Here is a 20814-nt window from a genome sequence, read left to right on the forward strand (position 1 = left end):
TCCATCTCAAATTATTAGTAATTTTGATTTTTCTAAATTCATAGATTTTGTTAATGCACCTAAATATATATTATATCTAGATGCATAATAAAATGTATGAACATAGAAAAGCAAAAACAACTAAATTTTAATAATTTAGGAGTTGGGATGGAGTGGAGTATGTAGCAATTGTAGCTTTATATGCCATCTTCAAAAGTCTATACAAGTTCAAAGTATTTTGGAGATTGAGTCTGACTAAAAATTGATGAACAATGGCGGTTCAGAAACTTGAACGCTGCATCGAGCGCTGTCAGTAGCCTGGGGTGAAGCTTCTTGACGGCCAAAGGGGGCCATGGCCTCCCTACCTAATATATTTTTCTATTAAATGAATAATAAATTCTACTAAAGGCCTGAAATGGCAGCCCACCTCTTTCTACACTGCCACTCTCATAGTGTGTGCAAACTTGCAAAAGTATGTTGAGAATCGATTGCCATTTTGATGATAACTACAAGGCTGATATTTGAATCTTCAAACATATCAAGCAGCAATTGGGAGTTCGTGAAAATTACCATTCTCATATTCTCGTGACATGGTGTATCTGGACAACAAGAAATAGAGTTCCTCTCTTCATGAAAATTATCATTTGCATGACATGGTGTATCTGGACAACGAGAAATGATTGGATCTTCAAGGATATAGACCCCTCAGTGGATTCTTGCAAAAGAAACCTTAGTTTTGCAGAGTAAAGCCTAGCCTCGTCAATCCCATGGAATCTTGGCTTAATGCCCTGTAATTTTCACTCTTGTCCTATTTTTTATTTCTCGCTTTTTTTAACTCTCTGTAAATTTGTTTATTTTTTCTTTTATTATTTTCAATCAATAGAACATTCAGTTGTGAGGGTGAGGTAAAAGCATAATTATTAGGACCGGACCGGACATTGAACCGGCTAGGCTCTCGGTTCACAGTTTGATTGGTCTTGCCGGTTGAACCGCCGGCTCAATCCGGTTCAAATAGATTAACATTTGGATCTCATCACAAGTAAATTTGTAGCTCAATGGTGCGCTCGGTGGCTCCCAACGTGCAGGACTTGTGTTCGAATCCCACCGACCTGATCCGGTTCCCCAGTCCGAACCCGCTAGCTGCCAAGCCGGGCGTGGTCAGCGAAACCAAGTTAAAAAAATTGGATCAACCTGAGCCCACCCAAACAATTACTTTCATTTATCTTTCAACTAAAAAAGAACGGGAAGCCCGACCCCAAAACTCAGCCTGACAACATTCATGGAATTTTCGTGGGCACAAGCACAAATTATTTTCGTGGGCACAAGCACAAATTTTCAGCTTGAAATGAATCAAGCTATTTTTGCTAGCCTGAGCTCGATCAAGCCCACATAATGCTCAGTTCTAGGTAAAACACTCGAGTGTGATAGAATATTTCCGGTTATATCTTAAAGGGCCTACAACTGCAAGTAATTTGCATATATAATATATATTTGATACTATTGTCCCAACTGGAAATTAAATTGAGGTGGCAACTCGGAGGCGCGATATCACTGCAACGGTTCCTTAAGGCCGGAGCCCGGAGGCGATGTCTCGTCACTTCTCTTTACGGATGCACGTAGACACCGACGGCATCCAGCAGGGATCCAGACCTCCCGAAGAAACCGACGACGCGGGCGCCGTCCCGCACCGGGACGCTGAAGGGTGTTTGCCCCGGGTCGCCGAACGGGCCGTGCTTGCCGACGTTGGTGACGAACGTGAGCGACCTCACGACGGTGTGGCCGCCGAACGGGCCGTACGTCCCGGAGATCTCCTTGACGAACTCCCCGGCGCCGAACTTGACCTGCTTGCCACCAAGAAAGAAAGAAAAAATGCTTGAGTTATGAGAACTACGAGATGCATACGTCGTGATGATGAGCAAATGAGGAGAAGGAACTGCAGATGGAACGTACCTTGTGCTTCTGCCCGCCGGAGCCGCCCCACGGCCCCGCCATGCGCGGCGCCCCGTCGACGCCGGCGTAGGTGAAGGAGATGGCGTCGACGGCTCCCTGGCAGCGGATGACGACGCTCTGGAGGCGGTGCGGCGCGACGCCGGCGGCGACGATGTCGTCCCGCGGGTCGCCGCCGCTACCGCCCCACGGCCCGATCTTGACGAGCCCCTCCATTCTCCGCCGCCGCCGCCGCAGCAAGGCGAGATGATGAACAACGAAGGCTGGTGCTCAGCTCGGCTGCGCTGTGTTTTGTGCAGGATCAGAACGTGCGGTATATAACCATTGAGCGAGGCCTCGTGTTGGAATTCGCAAGGTTTCCTTCGGTTGGTTCATATGCACTGAAGGCATTGCTATACAGTAATGTACACGAATGCCAAAGGGGTCAACAGGCTACACATACTAGAGAGAAGAGCAACCGTACTGGATTTCGAGTCTACAGGAATTCCACGCCACAGACCAAATAAAGCAACCTTTGAGTCTGGAACCAAATTCAAACTTTGTTTCCAGCTCTAGCTAAGTTTTTACCGTTGTCAAGTTCAAGTCCTCCATCCGGCCCGAGTTCCCACACAAGTTGCAGCTCTAAAACATTCGTATCGAGTTGTTTTACCAGCACATTGCATTTCTGATTCACAAATCATCCAAGCAAGTCACATTGCGATTATAGTATTTTTCAAACAGAAATCATGGTCAGACCTCGGGCGTATGCACGTTGTCATTCGGAAGGCTAATCAGTACGCCCTTGCCTCTATTCTAAAGCAAAATCACATATCAACGGGCTGATTGCCTCTCGAATGTGTCAACAAAGCCAAAATAAAAAAATGAAAAGAAAAGGAAAGAAAAACAAAAGGAAGCTAGTTGCCTTGAACGTGTCCTACGTCAAGCCCGTCTGATTGCGAGTCAAAACTGGAGACATGATCTTCAGCTCCATCACCCCTGGCTGCTGCTAGCTTCGCGTATATGGAACATCAGCTGCAAGGCACAGTGTCACCAGCTATGAGCAGAAGAGCACAAATGTTGAGCAGAATTGTATGGCAAACAATCAATCACCTTAACGCCCACGTAGAACGTAGTGAATATGAAGGCAAGGGCGGGCAGGGCTGCAAAATGGCAACATGTATTAGCTACAGGGATCCTTGGACCTTGTATGTCTGACTGATTAAAATTCATCGCAAGTGAATCGAGTGATGGGTGCGATTTTGCAACTCACCTTCCTTTCCAGCCATTTTTGAGATCAGAACCTTAATCCCAGATGGTCCCACAACATAACCAACAAGGTTTGCCACCTGTGTGCATGAAACATCTCAGAAATAGCATTCACAAGAAACAACCTGTGAATGACCAATCTACAGCTGAAATTTCTTTATGTTCGCAATTGTGCAAATTATCATGGCACATTCAAGACCGTCTGGATTTTCTGTTGAAGACAGCTAGACAAGTGGTTTCATATAGTCTCTTAGTATTGTTCTTTGATATCTTCGATTCTTTTACCGATAGGAGATCAGGAGAAAATAACTGCATTCCTTTAGCAGTACATAAAATACATATAGAACGTACCATAAGACAGCTGATTGTCACAGCACCAGCAATCGCTTTAAATTCACGGTGAACAAGCATCCCAAGGGAACTACTTGCCTGCCAAAAAATAGTTTAAATTCCTATTAGTGTTGGCCCAAATGATCTCTTTCTCATTAACCACACATAGATAGCAGTTTGGGGGGTACATATAGAGATAAGGCAGGGTCGGTAGCAGGGGTAATTTAGGAATAAGTAGCTACTGCATGGATAGATAAGGTGCACATGCACCACCAACTACACCCAACACACACATGACTTATGCTATCAATTAGATGGCTGCCTCGTTAAATTTCCATGAAGCATCTTGCAAGAATGCTAGAAGATTTCAGCATCTTAGAAACTTGATTCATGCGGATGTCTCCAAATTCTTTTTACATTATACTGGCATGGTTATTTGGATCCTCAATTAATATGCCTTCCTTAACTCAAATTTACAAATCGGATTTAAAAATTTCTCAAACAAAGATAAGAATTTTGATATGCTTTAAGTATATTTAGTATCTTGGAACAGCTGTTCTACAAACTTTTGGAACTAGATTTTAGCAACTTCTACGAAAAAGCAGATGAGCTGCAACCACAGAAAATCTACTGAAACACAGTTCTCTGAAAAATTTACCTGAAATTTGTTGGACAGAGATTTGACCAATATCTCTGGAACAAAAAATAAGCAAGTTAACCATGCCCATGAAACAAGTTTCCTGTTTAGACAATCAAATAGAAGAATCCAAGTCATCACAATTGATGTGAAACCGAGTAAGCAAGCACATCAATTGTAGGGTTTTGAAGAAGCTACCATTCCAGATCATGCCACACTGCTACAAACGTGAATATCACCCAGATACTCAGTAGCTTTCTTCGAGAACCACCAAGAGGAATGTATAAGTACCTGCAATAAGCGAGTGGCTTGTCAAAGAAAGCAACATAGATGTACCTTAGTATAGACATGTACCAACTCTATGTACAAGTTTCATAATTTGATTCAAAATTATGATGTAAATGAACGCAATACTGTATCAAGTAAAAAAATTCCTGCAACTTCCATATGCAACAATCAAAGGTGGCAAAACAGCAAACAAGCAAGACGCGATACAAACATGTCACAGGATATATACGTGGTAGCATAGAAGATATTTAGACCAGACCTGACCAACCATCTGTTAAAAGAAGCATGCCAGCTTTTCCAGAAACTCTCCAGATCGTGACAATTATTTATACACCTAGGCATGTTTTCAGGTGTCTCGACTCCTCCAACCTGCAATAAAGTGCTCAGCTTTAAAACATACCAAGAATATCATGAAACGGATGCTGAGATCAGAACAAAGTTGAGTTCATACCAATGCTATCTTTTAGATAAACAATTGCACAATACTCTACAGCAAAGTGTGTACTGAATACAAAATTCAAATATTGAATTACCAGTGACCAAAACCGGAAGTAGCGCCAAATAAGAAAGAATTTCAACCACATAAAGTTCAGCACCTGTATTGAAAGTTTGAGAAGTCAATGAGATTGATTGTTAACCATAAGAACAAAATCAATAAGTTGCAAAATATTAGCTACGAAAAGAGATATAACAATTTATAGTAGGAGACAAAACCTACCCAGACAACTACAAAGCAAAAAATGCAATTTCAGGATAGGTAGTGCAACAAAACTTATATGCAGGCAATCAATTAATAAAATCTAAAGAGAATAATGGAAAAATATCAACTGCTGCACCCTGACAAAATGGGATAAAGTTCCACAAGTGACAACTCAGAAGTAAGGCATTGAGCACATTTACAGGAAATATCATATGTATCATACAATGTAATCTTATTTATGAGAATGTACAATATAATCTTACCCCATAACTGATGATGAAGATCTCAAACGGGGATAACTGCTGCCATAATCGGCTGTCATCAGAAAATTCAATTCAAATTTCAGAACATAGTAGTAACATTACAAAGGAATAAAGAGTTAGCCTATAATATGAGAACAGGCAGGTACCTTACTACAAAGGCATTGTAGTGGAAAAAGTGTGTCATGCCTTCCATAAGAAGGAAACTTAAGATCCACCTCAGACCATACCAAGATATTTGTGCAAATGAATAATTTTTCTGAGGTACTTCTAACTGCAAGATCGCTACATCAAAAACAGTTTAGTACATGTAACTACTGAGACATTTGCATAGATACACAGCCAAAATTCCTCTCCAAAACACTGCAGACATTTTCTAAAGTCGCCAAGTGACATTTGAGGTAACTTAGAAAAGACTGGAAAAGATATTCATGATGATCAGTGGTATATTACAATTAGCTATATCTATATTGAAAATGGCTGCCGTATTTCCTCATCTTGAAAAGAATTCCAGACTTAAACAGCTGCCAGGTTATAGATTATTAGATTGGCCAATTCCCTACAAACTCCTTCATAGAAATTTTATAGCTATTAGATCAGGGTGTTCACAAGAATAGATAAAACTGACTGGATGTCATAAACCAGTTGACGCCATTATGCTGAATGATACGAAACTAAAATTTACTTACACTTTTTATAAAGCACTGTTTTGACATATGAACAATCAATATGGAAAATCATTTTCATTTCATAATGCATAAACCATAAATGAAATATCATTCTAAAGTGCTACTTCTGTTTTCAGATTGATAAAAGATCAGCTTCAGTAGTTCATTAAAAAAATCCTAGAGAAAAACTAACCTGAGCAGCAAATGCATTATATCCAACAATAGGACCAGCAATGTAGAGTGGAGCATATGTCAAGTAGCATAAATATGTGAGAAATGTGTATCGGTCAACACTGAGCCCTCTCTCCTGCAAAGAAAAGCACTGTTATCACAGGATACGAAGAAAAAATATAATTCAGTTTCCAAAGGAACTGCTTAAGCTAAATAGTTACAACCACTAAAATTATGGTTTAATGATATATCATACTGGAAACAAGTAAAAACGTGTTGAGACCTTCTTTACAGACAACCTAGATGATCTATATTGAATTCATGTACAGGTCAACCTGGTCTCAGCAGAACACTAATCATTCCATAGTAAGAATTCTTTCACAGATCTTCTCATGGGAGGTTTGATGTCTCACTCCACGCGAATCCCTACGCCAGTTATTCATCAGTTATAAAAAGACCTAGCCCAGTCATTAGATACAAATACTAGTTTTGTTCTTTCACTTCGAAAAATATAGTTCTCATATGACCAAAACCAACCTCTTACATGTGTCTAAAACTAACAGTGGGTCTATCATGTACCGCCTTACCACATTTAACAAAAATAAATTAACTGTTACAAGAAAGGTTGGAAGAATGAAATACCTGCAAAGCAAAGTAGCATGTCTTGCCAGAATAACAAACCTGGCATCTTTGCATATGTTTCTGTACCAAGAGCACTCATGTTACTATACTACAGTATCAAACCAGTATTCTGTGTATCAACACGTGTGAGTTGTGACTACATCAAAGGTATTAGAAAAAAAAATAGAGAGTTCTAGATATCCATGAAAACTATGCGAAACAACTATTTAGAAAATAATACCAATTCCAAACATTGTTTTGAAAGCTCATTTACATAGACTTGATCAGATCATCCGAATACAATCCAGTCCAACAAGTATGTCAACTAGACAGACCAAATTTTCATACACTGAAGATCTGATGCTGCAAAACTAACATGTAAAAAAAAGGTATGTCATTAGGGAACATAGTACCTTGTGATCAAAATGAGAAGAATGATATGTCCAGCAGTAATCACATCCAAAGCTAATCATCCGTAGCACAACTGCATGGAAATTAGATGGTGTATAAAAAATTGTCCATATTGAATCAAGTAACATACAAAAACTTGATGCATAAACACAAGCGATGGCACAAAGTATAAAAATTGGTGCAATACTTGTGATGAAATAAATACAAATAAACTTGTGTGATACTTGCATCAGGCCTAACCCAACTTGAAACCATACTTGGACATATTGGAAGATATTTACCAAAATGAGTTAGTTCAGTTCAATAGTATCTGAACTTACAGCATCGACAATAATGAAACGGTGGTGATTGACTGACAAAGAGAGCACCTTGAGCAGTTCAGTAACTCCATTTTCTTAATTCAAGGGGTTTTAAAGTTTAGCACAACCATGGGGTTTCGATACAATGGGAACATGTTCCTACCAACCAGGATAATAATTATCCACAGTTGATAATTTGTGGACCAACAAATCTAGAACATGTCTTGAGAAAAATAACTGAAGACAGTAGTCTTCTTTTAGGTTTCAAATTCTACAACAAATTCTCTAAAATATAAGGCTCCGCCTTCCTATGACTTCCACCAACTTGAACAGCTACAATAAGCTTCTATATACAACAGCACAAAATATATACATGATTTCAATAATAAGACAACATGAGCTAAAACATACCAAAATTGAAGCATATGTGCCATCGAAATGCACCCCGATAGTTGTCTAGAAAAGCCAGATTTTGCCTGTTTAGATACGAAAGTTAAATCTCATAAAAAGAATTAAACAAGATATCTTAGTAAGAGAAACTGCAAGATGCAGTGCAGCAGCATAAAGAATCTGACCCGAATAATGAGAATGAATAACCTTCATAAACTCGGTTAAGAATAAGAACGGATAAGTTGAAGCTCCAAATGAGGCTTGTGCAATACTTATAATGAGCAAATAGCTGAAAAAATATAGAACTATGGTCAAAGAATGAAACAGACAGTAACCAAAATTAAAACATCAAAAAGTGAAAATCTGTTATCTAGTCACTCTACAGCCGTCAAATTGATTTTAACTGATGATGTCACTTATTGGTTGATGATCATCACATAACAAACCAAGCAGCATCGTGCCCGGCATTATGATTGATAAAGTCACTGATTTAGCAACACATTAACATTACAATTTACAAAATTGCTTGTTTTGTGTTCCGTCTTTCTTGACTTTAACATACTCAATATTATGTGTATCAATTACTGACCCGATTCCTTGCTTTTAATTAAATGTTTAGACCATTACATTCTACAAAATAGGTTCATAAACTTCAAAGCAAGACAGTGAGTGATTGTTTTATTGGCAATGAGATCAGATTCTTCCATTTACGTTTATTAGTCATATTGTTTGTATACAGTATAGACACAAACAACATAGGGACAGAGAGCAAGACAGTTCGAAGTTTAAACAGCTGTGAGGGAACATGCAAGCACTAACCTTCACTATGGAGTAATTAATCGATGAAATTAGAAGAATAAACACAACACTGCCATGAAGACAAACAAATTAGAAATTTACAAAAGAAAATGATGAAGAAGGAAAAACAACATGGTCTGGTGAGTTTCATACCAAGCACCGTGAAGATAACATAGATAGCTCAGTGACAGTATGAGCCACAACAAAGCAGTCCCTCGGCCCTTCAAGCCATAGCAATATCGCAATGTATTGACTACAATCAGAAATGCGCCCATTACAAAAGTCAGAATCGGCAGGTTCCCACGGAAGTTTCTCCATTGCGCATCAGACAGGTCCTGCAACAGACAACGAGGAAATTGAACAGGCAGCTCCTCGATCTCCAGGTAAGACAGATGGCTGACAAAAACAGGCGAAAGTTTACGCACATTCAGATGGCCAGCAAGTGACCCCGCGCGTAGTCCGTAGAGCCTACCGGAGTGATCTACAACCACGAAGCAGCTGTGAGACAGGCGGCAATTGCGGAGAAGATAGCAGGAGAGGTGACGGAAACCGGGTGCCACCGACGTACCGTGCGAGAGGCGAAGCGACCTCCGGATCACGACGAGGTAGAAGCCCAGCGCGTATAGAACGAGCGCGGCGAGCTCCAGCCGCTTCCAGGGCACGCCGCCCATCTCCGCCCGACTTCAAACCTCCCACCTCGCTAGCCGCGCCCGGGAAGGGCTCCCAATCAGGCGAATGGCGCGCGCCTCTGGCGTCCGGTCAGGTGTACCTGGGTGGGTGGAGAGCTCCGCGGTGCTAGGTCTTCAGAAGATGTTGGACGGGAAGGATGGAGCTTTGCGGCTCTGGGACGACGGCGGCAGCGGCGGAGGTGGGCGGCGCTGGATGGATGTGGCCATGTGGGGAGGAGACGCGACCCGAACCAGGGGCTTATATGAAAATTTAGGGGCTTGTCTGCAAATAATAGGATCGCGATTAATAATCGCGATCCAAATTAGAGAGTTATATGTAAATATTCGGATCGTGGCCATTAATCTCGATCCATATTAGGGACTATTTGTAAATACAAGGGTGTATTTTGAAAATATTCGGATCGATCAGGGGGTTATGTGAAAATATTCAGGGGTACTTTGTTAAAATTCTGGATGCGATTCGATTCTCCGTCGCCGATCGCCGGAGCGCCGCCCACCTCCCCTGTTCTTCGTCCTTCTGCCTGGCTCGCCACCTAGCGAGTAGCGAGCGGCGGGAGACGCCAGCGGAGGAAGGGCTCCCGCTCAGCGAGGGATACGGCGGGGAACGCGCGGCTGTGGACGGGATCAGAGGCAGCGGGGCGGACGAGATCCGGGGTGTAACGGCGGCGGATGGTGGGAAGCGGAGGCAGAGCCTGCGGCCGCGGCGAAGCGGAGAGGGGAAGAGAGCTGCTGGCCGTTGGATCGGCGTCGGAACAGAAGCCTCTCATCTGCGATGGGATTCAAAACGTACTCCAGTAATCCGCTTTCGTTAGCTGGCCCAGCCTGCCTATGCATGCAGTAGTTTATGTTGGAATTGTGTTGGGCCAGTTGCTAGTCGAAAGCCAAGGCCCAAGTTCCGCTAATGGAAGCCCATCCTAACTTCCCGAGTCAACGCCACCGCCGGGATACCGTTGGACAAATCCAAGGATAGCGTATACTCATTCTTATATAATGAAAAGTTAATGTGAAAAATGGGGAAAAAAAGATTACCATACACCGTTCTAGACTCATTCATAATAGCATAGAAGCTTCGCTAAGAAAAGATAAAAGAATGGTATTCAGAAATAGAAATGAACACAAGTACACAACAGCAGTGCTACTCGCCATGTATTTAAAGACAAATAGAGTATCTATTATACAGGATATTTTACATGACAGTCCCCATTACTACCGGAACAAAGCAACCAATCACAGTATCATTAGTATTAGCCACATCTGGTTAACATGGAGTACACTAGCAATGACCAAACACAAGAAGATCCTCAATATTACAACAACAAACATGGCATATACAGAAATCACCAAAGGAAATCTTCTAGGCGTTAAACTTCTCTCTGTCGTGTGGAGCATTATAATCGATGTTTGGGCCCACAGGGATAATCCCGTATGGATTTATGGGTGAGTAGCCTCCATAGTAGCTCTTTTTTATGTACTCCATGTTAACCGTGCTGCTGATGCCAGGAATTTGATATATGTCCTTGGTGTAATTGAACAGATTTGGGTATTCCCTGATGAGCTTCTTGTTGCATTTGAAGTAAACAGAGTAAACCTGTAGAAAATAAAAAGATTCAGTACTCATAACTGGTTAACGTTAATCCGTATAAGGAAATATTTGTAAACTACACACAGAAAATTTTAAGTTCTAATGAAAACAAAAAAATGTGTAGCTTGAAACTATAGTATTCTACTTCACAATTGTTCATCTGCATATAAAAATGCCACCTTATATAAATAAGGAAATGAAAAAAAGAAAACAAGATGATGGAAAAAACCCTGTATATTCAAAATGTTTACGTGTCCACCTTTATATGGTCTAATAATTGTCAGACCCCTTATTTGCGCACAGTTTTTTGCAATTGATTAAAGGTGACACCAAAAAAAATCACACTCTGCATCTCATTCATTTGGTGCTATAACTCTTTGAGAATATCAGATAAACATTTATGATAACATCTAGCATCACAAAAGACCTAAAACTGAAAAAAAAAAAAGCAACTGGGTGAGATTAGCAATCTTGCTGGATGTTAAATCGCTGTAGTAGTCGTCCCATATTTCTGATACTTGGATAGAACTCTTTGTCTATTGTTAAAGGAGGTTAAGGGAGCATGAACTAGTGAAGATAGGTTGGATGCACCTTCAAACTGAACACAACCAGATGTAACAGTAATGCTTTCAACAAAACGTCTCTTTCGTGATATCTAATTAACTTGATGGAAATCTATGAAACACACAAAGCAATGACCTTAGAAAGAAGAACACAGTTGACAACAAATAAAATCCTCATAGAGTTGCAGAATTCCATGTTCATTAGTTTAATGTTGTATTTCTGGTCAGCAAGTAGCATACACATAAGGGCACCCAGAACACTGCTATGACAACAAAATATACTTTAGAATATGAAAAAAAATATACATATGTTTTTTAGGGATAAGAGTACCACGGATCCTCACCGACCAGCATACTGATCGACCCTGACAGGTGGGCCCGCCCGACCACGCCGTGCGGGCCAAGACATGAAGATACGTGGAGCACAAGTCCGAAGACCGAGTGAACGGATTCTGCCCGAATATCACGGGATACTTGTTGTAAACCGACTCAGATTGCTTTCCATGTAACAACCGACTAGGATTAGATCCTATCCGATTGTAACCCTAGGTCGTCAGCCTATATAAGGCGGCCAAGAGCGCCCCCCGAGAGTAACGTACATCAACTCTTCACATCCCATACCAGCAATACAATCCAAAAAACACAGGACGTAGGGTATCACTCTTCGGAGATCCGAACCTGTCTAAACCTTACGCTCTTATGTTACCATTCGAGCTATTGGTCTTGCGATCTCCCCCGCCTACTGGGTAACCCCCTGGTGGACTGCCGGTCCTAAATATAACAGTTTTCTTCAATGAAAGAATTCACACCTCATCAAATCTTATAAGAGTTGTAAACAAGCGCACGTCTGCCTCTGTAAGTTGATTGCCGCATAAAAAGCGTTGCTTGCTTAGAATATCCTCACATTTGTCCAAAGCCTCGTATAATTTCGTGACCGCCTACAAATTTGGAACAAAAGAAGCGTTGGTCAGACATTAGAAACGTATCCAATTTGAATAAACCTGCTTCCAAGAAACTGTGAACCGATGATTTACCTCGTCATATGGCCCCTGTTGCTTTGCAAAACCACATTTGTACACACCGATGTTTATCGCTTCGTATACCAACTCATTGATCTCATCTATGCTGGCCTGTAAATGAGCAGGGTATAGATCCAGATCAGGATTCTTTGCAAACTCGTTGAACTCGGAGTTGAGCATTCGGATGATCTCCGCGCTCTCGTTGTTCACGATGGTCTTGAGCTGCTTGTCCCATAGAACCTGTAACACAACACACGGAGATCAATCCGATTGTTTAGCTGGAAATGTCAAATGAGGAGAAGAGACTCACAGGGACGCTTGGTTTCCCGGCGTAATTTCTGCTGGCGATCTCGTAAAGCTCCCTGATGCTCTTGGCTCCGTTGAAAGGATCGGGCTCGGCACCTGGCTCCTCATCTTTGGTGGCAGGAAACACCCATCCCATATGGTCGTCGGTCTCCTTGGTCCTCTCAAAGACGGGCTTCACCGACTACAGTATCCTCGCACAGAGAGAGGAAAATCAATCAATGGATTTATTCCCCACATGGGCCGCGAAATCGAGCTGTGATTTCTCACGGTGAAGCCGATGGCGTGATCGAGGCCCTTGAGCTTGAGGAAGGCGAGGCACCTGCACGCCCAGGGGCAGGAGTAGGCGACGTAGAGGTGGTACCTCCCCGGTGCGGCGGGGAACCGGGCGGAGCTGTCCCTGGACACGAAGCTCCGGAAGGTGGACGGCGACGGGTCGAAGGCCCCGGAGTCGGTGACTTCCTCGTGCCCCGAGCGCGCCATCTGAAGCACGCCACCACGAGAGCAGAGTACTGAGGGTCGCCCGCGCAGGCGTACGGATCCAAATCCGAGAGCCAGCGAGCGGGCTTGCCAAGATCACGTACCTTGACGTCGACGAAGGTGGTGGAGAGCGTCCGGGCGGCAGTGGCGGTGGAGGTGCGGCGACTGGGGAATCGTGTGCTCTGCCTACGGCCTTCAGCACTGTCGCACTCTGCTGTGTCGGCATCGATCGATGGATGCAACATGAAGCAGCAGTAGCGCGTGGCGTAGTCTATGATTTACGTATTCATCTTGTGATGGCGTATTTTATATGTATGTGCTAATAGAGAACCTTGGCCACGAGTGGTAGCAGGTGACTAGCGGCGTGTTTGGATGCTTGGTTCTTGTCATATTGAATGTTCGGATACTAATTATGAGAACTAATATAAGTTAATTATAAAACTAGTTGCAAAAGTCCTAGGCTAATTCGCGAGATGAATCTATTAAATTAATCCATCATTAGTAAATGGTTACTGTAGCACTACGTTGTCAAATCATGGATTAATTAGGCTTAATAGATTCGTCCCGCGAATTAGCCTCCATCTGTGCAATTAGTTTTATAATTAGCTTATATTTAATACTCCTAATTAGTATCCAAACATTCGATGTGACAGGGGCTAAAGTTTAGCCCCTATGAAACAAACACCCTAGGTGTGCACGAGAGAAGGGTTAAAAGGCTCTGTTTATCGATGAAATAAGAAAAATGAAACATTGTCAAGCTAATTCCTATTAGGTCATTATTTGGGGCAAGCTGCCATATCTAAATGTGAAATGAAATTTTGAATAAAACAAATCTTACAACAAATACTCATTTTTATTATTTCATAGGCAGGCATACTATTTAATATGTGTAATCTGGAAATGTTTAATTGGACAATATAACTTTCCGTGTGAACTGAGTTTCATTTAGACGAAACTTATTTCCTCTATCTGTTCTTAACTCCGACAACAGATCATCATATCTATTCCCGTGACACCATATTTATAAATAATGAAATTTACGTCGAGAACATCTCGGCTCCACTTCTCCACCGTGGAACGGATTTGTGAACGGTGACATGCTATTGATACGAGACAAGCGCGAACAAAAGATAATGCGAGAGGCGATAAGAGCTAACGTACCAGAGGTAAAGCAGACTTCCGAATCATGGCGAGATAGAAGCCCGGGCCCAGTTCACCCGGGCGACGTCACGGCACACGCCATGGGTTCGGAGGCACGGCCTGCACGCGGCCGCGCCCCCTCCTCGGCCTCTCCCCCCGCACGGGTACACCGCAGGCGTCCCATGGGGCCCGCATGCCAGTGAGCACGGGGGCACGGGCGCGGTTTTACGGGAACAACCCTCTGCTCGGTCACTATTCCCAATTCAGGCACTCTCTCGTCTATATACCATTTCTAATTCGCCCCCTCCCTCCCGTTTCTCACTTCCCAGCGCTACCCAGCGCATCCGCGGCCAAAACCCCCCTCCGGCATCCGCGGAATCCATCCCCGGGTAAGGTTCCAGGGATCCTGGTTCGATGGTTCGATTCCTTAGGCCGTGAATTCATTCTGATACCCGGCAAACTAAAACCCGCTACCGATTTCTCCAATTTCTCGGGTTTCTTTTCTTTTGTTGTGTCTTCAGGGGACAAGAAAACCCCGCCTGCGTGCCACTGCCAGCATCAGGAACAGCGCCTAATCACTTGTTCTTTTTCCTACAGTTCGGTGCAGGATTCGTTGGATTTACCTGAATCACTGTTGGTGCGAGGAGTAATTGTCAGCGCCAATTCCATCGAGCTTGGGAAAATCCGGCTCTTTGGTAGCTGGATTTTTGGCCAGTTCGAAGCAGCATCAGCTGCAAGGCGAGGATGCGAGGAGTGCGGCGGAGTGCTCGCGGGGAGGCGTCCGGGAAGGCGCACCGCGAGCTAGACCGGTTCGACATGGCCAACGAGGTGTTCCATCTCACCAGGGCCAGGTCGGAGCTCTGCCACCGGGCTCGAGGCGCCACTTCAGCCCGCCGGAAGAGGCCCTTCTCGACGTTCGAGCTCTTGTCGGCGAGGGAGTGCGGCCGCACGGGCGGCGCCGGGTTTGCTGCGGCCGATCGCGCCTATGTTGGCAGCAGGCACATCCCGACCAAAGGGCCGTGGGGCGTCGACGAAGTGGACAGCGAGGCCTACGTCTCGCAGTTCTCTGCTGATGGGTCGCTGCTCGTCGCTGGGTTTAGGGTGGGTGATTTTTGCTGTTACGATAGACAATGTGAACATAAGAGTTTCTTGTTCTTTTGTATACAAAACTTGTCTAGTGACTGACGATTCTGCGTGCAAAAATGTGGTGACAAGGGAAGCCGCATCAGAGTTTACGATGTCGAGAGAGGGTGGAAGATTCATAAGGATATAAGCTGCAGGAGTCTGCAGTGGACAGTTTCAGATATTGCTCTCTCACCTGATCAGCAATTCCTTGTAAGTATCTTGAGCATCGAATTCCTTTCAGACTGGATCCTGGACCTTTTACTGTTGTATTTGGGGAATTTGGGGATGTGTTTGATCACTCAGACCATGATTCGTAGAAGGTCTGGGGAAAGGGGCTGCTCCCGTTCCTACTCATGTATCTGAATATTGGTCCATTTCCTTTTTTTTTTAACTTACATTCTAGGTCTTTCAATATCTATTTATCCCTGGTATGCATTCCTTCTTCAAAATTGGCTACATCCTCAATATCATGTGATATCGTTTTTTTCTAATGGAATATCATGTGATTTCTGATGAGGGATGATTTAGGATTGTTGTGATGTGCTATGCCAATTGCCAACAGTTACTTAATTTTTTAAGGATCTTCACCACATCCAGGGATATTTTATTTCTATAACTTCAATTTTAAAACATGTGGGGGTGTGAAGCTTGCTGTTAAGTAGTCACAATGCCTATTTAAATAAATGCAACAATTTATTTGTACCACTTACCGAATATCAAGGTTTGTTACTTTTCTTCATGCAAAAAAAGACAATACCACATACTTAGGTGATTTTTGGTTCGTGGCACATCTGTTGCTATAATATGTGTTTGAACTTGTTTTGTATCTATTCTTCTTTAATGACATGATTCACAATTATCCTGCATGTTCGAGAAACAAAATAATTAGGTGATTTTGTATTACTAAGAAAATAAGCACCCAAGAGGACTTCAGCTTAGGTGCACATGGCGTACTACTGTTATTTTAGTTTACCATTTTAAAGTTTTATTTGTTAACTGCTTACTTTTTTCCGGTAAAGGGCCTACCTTGTGGTCTATTCTATCTGCAGCCTGCAGGGTGTGCTGTTAACTTTAGACTTTACCAAGTCACAATTCATGTTCAGTGGCATGCCTTTTTTAATCAAGCAGATTTCATCACTTCGCAGGCCTATGCAAGTTTGTCGCCTATTGTTCACATTGTGAATGTGCAGAGTTCTGGAAAGGAATCTCATGCTAATGTTAATGTATGCTATATTCCCAAACTTTTCAATTTGTTGTCACCTATTAAAAACTTTTAACTTCATGCTCATGCTGAATTCATAAACTCATTCCTCTTTTTCCGAAGGAAATTCATGAGGGATTGGATTTCACTGGTAATGAGCATGATGAGGACTTCGGAATATTTTCTGTTAAATTCTCAAAAGATGGTAAAGAAGTTGTTATTGGGAATAATGAAAGATCAATATATGTTTATGATCTTGCAGCAAATAAAGTGTCAGTCCGCATCCGTGCTCATACGGTATGAACCATATGACTAACACTATCTTATTTGATTTATTTTGTTGTGTTTGTTTTCAGTGTATGATGGAAAAAATAAATGCCTGTGTCTAGTTTTATTAATCATGCATAAAATGTCAGTATAAACAGCTACTTTATTGTGCTGCATCATCATAGAAGCATATAAGTGTCTAGTGGCTCAAGAATTTTCATGGATTCAATTGGAAGTATTCCCATGATGTCATAGAATGTTAGGGTGCATTTGGATATGCGCCCGTGCCTACCCAGCCAATTTTGACCGCTGACCGTGGATGAGGCGGCCGTTTGGACGCTGGCCAAGATTTGGCAAGCCGCCGCTTTCCTAGTTCATTTTGATGCATTTGGCCAACCAAATCGGGATGGCTGAATCTTCCGCCAAATTTTGGCCACAACTGAAGCTTTGGCATGGCTAACGTTGGGCAGAATCCAAACATACCCTTAGTACCTTATGCAAGAGTGATGGGACACTCCAGATGACAAAGTGAAACAATTTCAAGTGGAGTAAATTTAAAATAGACTAGAGATGAGCATGCCAAAGCCTCTGTCAGTGCATTGTACCATCCGCTTAATCATTCAATAGATTTCATAAGACAGCTTTATCAAATATCATGGTGCAGTTGGAATTTGCAAAATTGAGAAGGTTCATATTTCTTGATGGTGGAACTGCCATAACAATGCTTCAGTGTGTACTATAATTTTATTATACAGTTTGATGCCATAGGTCTGGAATACCAGCTAGAAGCACATAAATATCTATCTCTTCCACATGTGTTAGGAAAATATTTTTTGTGATCTCATTTTCTTTTCCACTGTTTCTCTAAGGATGATGTCAATGCTGTGACCTTTGCTGATGAAAGTGGCAATATATTGTACTCTGGAAGTGATGATACTCTCTGTAAGGTTAGTATTTTTTGGCTATTTTACCTTTTTTGCTTTCCTTATTCTTGCTACACTGGGATTATAAAAAAATTATCTAATAGATAATACAACGAGCACAAAATTTTCTGTATGGTAAATATAATTAGACCTGAATACGTGATAGGACAGGCATAGCTTTGTGACGGCTTTGAAACTTCTTGCAGCAGACAAGCAAGTTTTTATACTTAAAAATGGCAGATTGAGTATTTAACATCTAGATTCTAGAAGGTAATGATGAAAAACTACGGCAAAGGTAAATTCAGTAAAGTTCCTATTAGATCATCCCTATATGTTCTTTTGTGAGGATTCCTTCGTGTGTTCATCACTAATCATCCATGTATAGAGTTTTACCTTCACTGACAATGTTTTGTGAATTATAACCCTCAGGTGTGGGACAGGCGTTGCCTTGTTGGGGGAAAATCAGCAGGTCTTTTGACAGGTCATTTAGATGGAGTTACATTTATCGATAGCCGTGGTGATGGGCGTTATTTCATCTCCAATTGCAAGGATCAGAGAATCAAACTTTGGGACATCAGGAAAATGTCTTCTGCTGTGAGAGCGTAGGGTCTTGCTTTATAGCCATTTGTTACATAATGTTGAAAAGTTCTATCTTTTAAATTTGGTACTGTTGTTTTCACAGGCGCCCAGTCAAAATGGTGGACTGGGACTATAGGTGGATGCCATTCCCATCAGAAGCCCATCATTTTAAGCATCCAGATGACCAGTCTCTGGCTACATACAGAGGTCATTCAGTTTGGAAAACACTTATCCGTTGCTACTTCTCCCCTATGCACAGGTCAGGAGGGAATGGCAAATTTTCTTTATTGTTGATTTTGTCACCAGCATACTGAAATTTTCCATTATTTGCTTTAGAAAGGTTACATGCATAAGTGGAATGTTGACCATCGAGTGAGTCTGGATTGTGGGATCTACCATATTATACTTTTGAACTATTGACGTATGATAATCTGTATACTAGTATGCAGATTGAGATCACACATCCAAAAACACAAACCAATAATAAGATGAAATCCTGAATTTGTCTCACTCTTCCCCTTGTCAGCAAGAGTTGGACGGTTCAACAAACACTACTTCTGCTGGTTGCTCCTCTTTGTCCATGAAAGTTCAGTATTGCAATTTCACCTTATTACCAATGATATAATGTCAACATGGCATGTTCAGGACAAATTTTTCAGAACCTCAGAAGCACAATTATTTATAACAAAATTTGAATTTCATACAATATGTAAGTATATGATGCACATTTTATAACATTGGGTGCACTTATTCAGATAATTCAGCGAAGTTTTCTTTAGACATTGTGAATACAACTTTTGTGTAAGTTTATCATTTTGCAGTCCAACATATCAATGATAATATGCCTTGCTTACTTAGAATAGCATGTAAAAAGGGCAACAAGGTAAATTGAACTGCGGAAATAGCTTAATAAAATGTTAATATCAAATATTATATCTTAACTTAATTTGTTGTTAGAAATGTTATAGTTCTCATAGAAATTTTTCAGCAGCCATGTGAAAAGCCTGTTTGATGCATGTAAAGTATTTAGTCCAGCTGATCTCAAAAAAAAAAAGTATTTAGTCCAGCCATCTCTTGATTTGTAGCAAGCTTGGTTGCTGTAGTCTGTAGGGGGGTTTGTTTCTGCCTTTCTGAAATAACGCGAGTGCAAATAAAAAAGGTAAAGGATGTTCTTAATTTCCCTATTGCGTTTTGATTATCATAGGTGGTGCCTAGAACATTGCCAAGTCTATATTCATTTTTCTTTTCAAATGCTGTGCTTCTTGTTGCAGCACGGGCCAGAGGTACATATACTCAGGATCCAGTGACAAGTCTGTATATATTTACGACATGGTATGTTGCTTCCATGTCCTTCTGATTTATTTATATTTTAATTTTTGGAGTAAGATGTAGTATTTTCCAAATGATAGCTTACTGTTTGGATATGCAGTTACATCAGCATTAAGTATTGTCAAATTCTAACATTAAGAGCATGGCGATCTCGTCGGTAACCAACCAGTTCACTGATGTTTGAATATGGCCCCACGCACGACTAGACGTTTGCTTTGGGATTCCTTGGTTGACAGCAATAAACATTGTGTCATAAATTCTCTGGTTGCTCGTAATCTTAGTTCTGCCCATACAAAATTAGCTGCATATCCCATGTGCGCCGACGCATTTGATCTTTCTGCACAAAGATTGTTTCTGAGTGCTTGCTCTGATCCTGCTGAACGTACTGCCGTGCAGGTAACTGGGAAAACTATTGAGAGGCTTTCGTGGCATGGCTCGATCATCAGAGACTGCACCTGGCATCCGTATCATCCAACGCTCGTCACCTCCTCCTGGGACGGCTATCTTGCCCGGTGGGAGGCCTCGGGGAACAACGACGACCTTTCAATGCCAAAGATTATGAGAACGAGGTGGCCCGTGCGGTTGGGCGCGGCAGCACCCACGGAATAAGGGGAGTTGACGGTGGAAGCAAGATGATGGCGTCCGCAAAGAGCGAATACCAAATGGTAGCGAACATTGTGCTTGATTTGCAGTTTCGGAATTGCAACTGAGCAATGTGTACAGTGCCGTTTGACTCTGTGTGCCTCACTGTCATGCAATAATGCCAGCTTTTCATAAGAAAGAAAATGGTGGCATTGTATAGGTAAAAATTTGCTGAAATCGTGTTGTGAAAATAGTTTGGTAAATTTCCGTGCATGAACCTTTGACATT

The 20814-nt window shown here is 42.0% G+C and overlaps 4 protein-coding genes across 8 annotated transcripts; 1 reads left to right on the forward strand and 3 right to left on the reverse strand.

The window, feature by feature from the left end:
- Nucleotides 1-1031: 1031 nt before the first annotated feature.
- Nucleotides 1032-2411, reverse strand: LOC117848647 (protein GOS9). The gene is made up of 2 exons (XM_034730131.2): nucleotides 1930-2411; nucleotides 1032-1820 (listed from the first exon to the last, which is right to left on the reverse strand). Exons 1-2 carry the CDS (start codon nucleotides 2140-2142, stop codon nucleotides 1584-1586), a joined length of 450 nt encoding a protein of 149 aa, XP_034586022.1. The 5' UTR covers nucleotides 2143-2411; the 3' UTR covers nucleotides 1032-1583.
- Nucleotides 2412-2566: 155 nt separating this feature from the next.
- On the reverse strand, nucleotides 2567-10117 carry LOC117848645 (membrane-bound O-acyltransferase gup1). Of its 2 annotated transcripts, XM_072292552.1 has the most exons (20): nucleotides 9871-10117; nucleotides 9313-9695; nucleotides 9170-9225; nucleotides 8898-9079; nucleotides 8766-8814; nucleotides 8132-8235; nucleotides 7968-8032; nucleotides 7260-7330; nucleotides 6868-6927; nucleotides 6248-6361; nucleotides 5536-5660; nucleotides 5390-5441; nucleotides 4960-5022; nucleotides 4686-4795; nucleotides 4337-4429; nucleotides 4160-4241; nucleotides 3523-3600; nucleotides 3176-3251; nucleotides 3016-3065; nucleotides 2567-2937 (listed from the first exon to the last, which is right to left on the reverse strand). In XM_072292552.1, the coding sequence occupies exons 2-20, from the start codon at nucleotides 9413-9415 to the stop codon at nucleotides 2896-2898; spliced, it is 1575 nt and encodes a 524-aa protein (XP_072148653.1). In that variant the 5' UTR covers nucleotides 9416-9695; nucleotides 9871-10117; the 3' UTR covers nucleotides 2567-2895. The 2 variants fall into 2 exon arrangements, with proteins under 2 accessions (XP_072148653.1, XP_034586020.1); XM_034730129.2 differs by having other exon boundaries at nucleotides 9313-10117.
- Nucleotides 10118-10553: 436 nt separating this feature from the next.
- LOC117848646 (uncharacterized) lies at nucleotides 10554-13645 on the reverse strand. The gene is made up of 6 exons (XM_034730130.2): nucleotides 13485-13645; nucleotides 13171-13383; nucleotides 12908-13084; nucleotides 12613-12837; nucleotides 12388-12516; nucleotides 10554-11021 (listed from the first exon to the last, which is right to left on the reverse strand). The coding sequence occupies exons 1-6, from the start codon at nucleotides 13623-13625 to the stop codon at nucleotides 10788-10790; spliced, it is 1119 nt and encodes a 372-aa protein (XP_034586021.1). The 5' UTR covers nucleotides 13626-13645; the 3' UTR covers nucleotides 10554-10787.
- Nucleotides 13646-14768: 1123 nt separating this feature from the next.
- Nucleotides 14769-20812, forward strand: LOC117848237 (LEC14B homolog). 4 transcript variants are annotated; one of them, XR_004638845.2, is made up of 11 exons: nucleotides 14769-14909; nucleotides 15118-15621; nucleotides 15736-15855; nucleotides 16791-16868; nucleotides 16970-17143; nucleotides 17983-18060; nucleotides 18466-18638; nucleotides 18719-18874; nucleotides 19701-19774; nucleotides 19887-19947; nucleotides 20341-20380. XR_004638845.2 is itself a non-coding variant. In XM_034729571.2 (10 exons), exons 2-10 carry the CDS (start codon nucleotides 15265-15267, stop codon nucleotides 20551-20553), a joined length of 1410 nt encoding a protein of 469 aa, XP_034585462.1. In that variant the 5' UTR covers nucleotides 14769-14909; nucleotides 15118-15264; the 3' UTR covers nucleotides 20554-20812. The 4 variants fall into 4 exon arrangements, 2 of the variants coding, with proteins under 2 accessions (XP_034585462.1, XP_034585463.1); XR_004638844.2 differs by having other exon boundaries at nucleotides 19701-19947; XM_034729571.2 differs by lacking the exon at nucleotides 19701-19774 and having other exon boundaries at nucleotides 20341-20812.
- Nucleotides 20813-20814: the final 2 nt, after the last annotated feature.

This window comes from Setaria viridis, chromosome 3, assembly GCF_005286985.2.
Source record: "Setaria viridis chromosome 3, Setaria_viridis_v4.0, whole genome shotgun sequence".
Classification (NCBI taxonomy): Eukaryota; Viridiplantae; Streptophyta; class Magnoliopsida; order Poales; family Poaceae; genus Setaria; species Setaria viridis.

Coding starts and splice junctions, on each gene's coding strand:
- LOC117848237 (XM_034729571.2), top strand. CDS start 15,265: ATGCGAGGAGTGCGGCGGAGTGCTCGCGGGGAGGCGTCCGGGAAGGCG. Junction 18,061..18,465: donor GTGATGATACTCTCTGTAAG/GTTAGTATTTTT, acceptor TATAACCCTCAG/GTGTGGGACAGGCGTTGCCT. Junction 18,639..18,718: donor ATGTCTTCTGCTGTGAGAGC/GTAGGGTCTTGC, acceptor TTGTTTTCACAG/GCGCCCAGTCAAAATGGTGG.
- LOC117848647 (XM_034730131.2), bottom strand. CDS start 2,142: ATGGAGGGGCTCGTCAAGATCGGGCCGTGGGGCGGTAGCGGCGGCGAC. Junction 1,821..1,929: donor CCGGCGGGCAGAAGCACAAG/GTACGTTCCATC, acceptor GGTGGCAAGCAG/GTCAAGTTCGGCGCCGGGGA.
- LOC117848646 (XM_034730130.2), bottom strand. CDS start 13,625: ATGTTGCATCCATCGATCGATGCCGACACAGCAGAGTGCGACAGTGCT. Junction 13,384..13,484: donor CCACCTTCGTCGACGTCAAG/GTACGTGATCTT, acceptor GGCGTGCTTCAG/ATGGCGCGCTCGGGGCACGA. Junction 12,517..12,612: donor AACAGGGGCCATATGACGAG/GTAAATCATCGG, acceptor CCAAATTTGTAG/GCGGTCACGAAATTATACGA.
- LOC117848645 (XM_072292552.1), bottom strand. CDS start 9,415: ATGGGCGGCGTGCCCTGGAAGCGGCTGGAGCTCGCCGCGCTCGTTCTA. Junction 4,796..4,959: donor ACTTCCGGTTTTGGTCACTG/GTAATTCAATAT, acceptor ACTTTATTGCAG/GTTGGAGGAGTCGAGACACC. Junction 3,252..3,522: donor TGACAATCAGCTGTCTTATG/GTACGTTCTATA, acceptor TCATGCACACAG/GTGGCAAACCTTGTTGGTTA.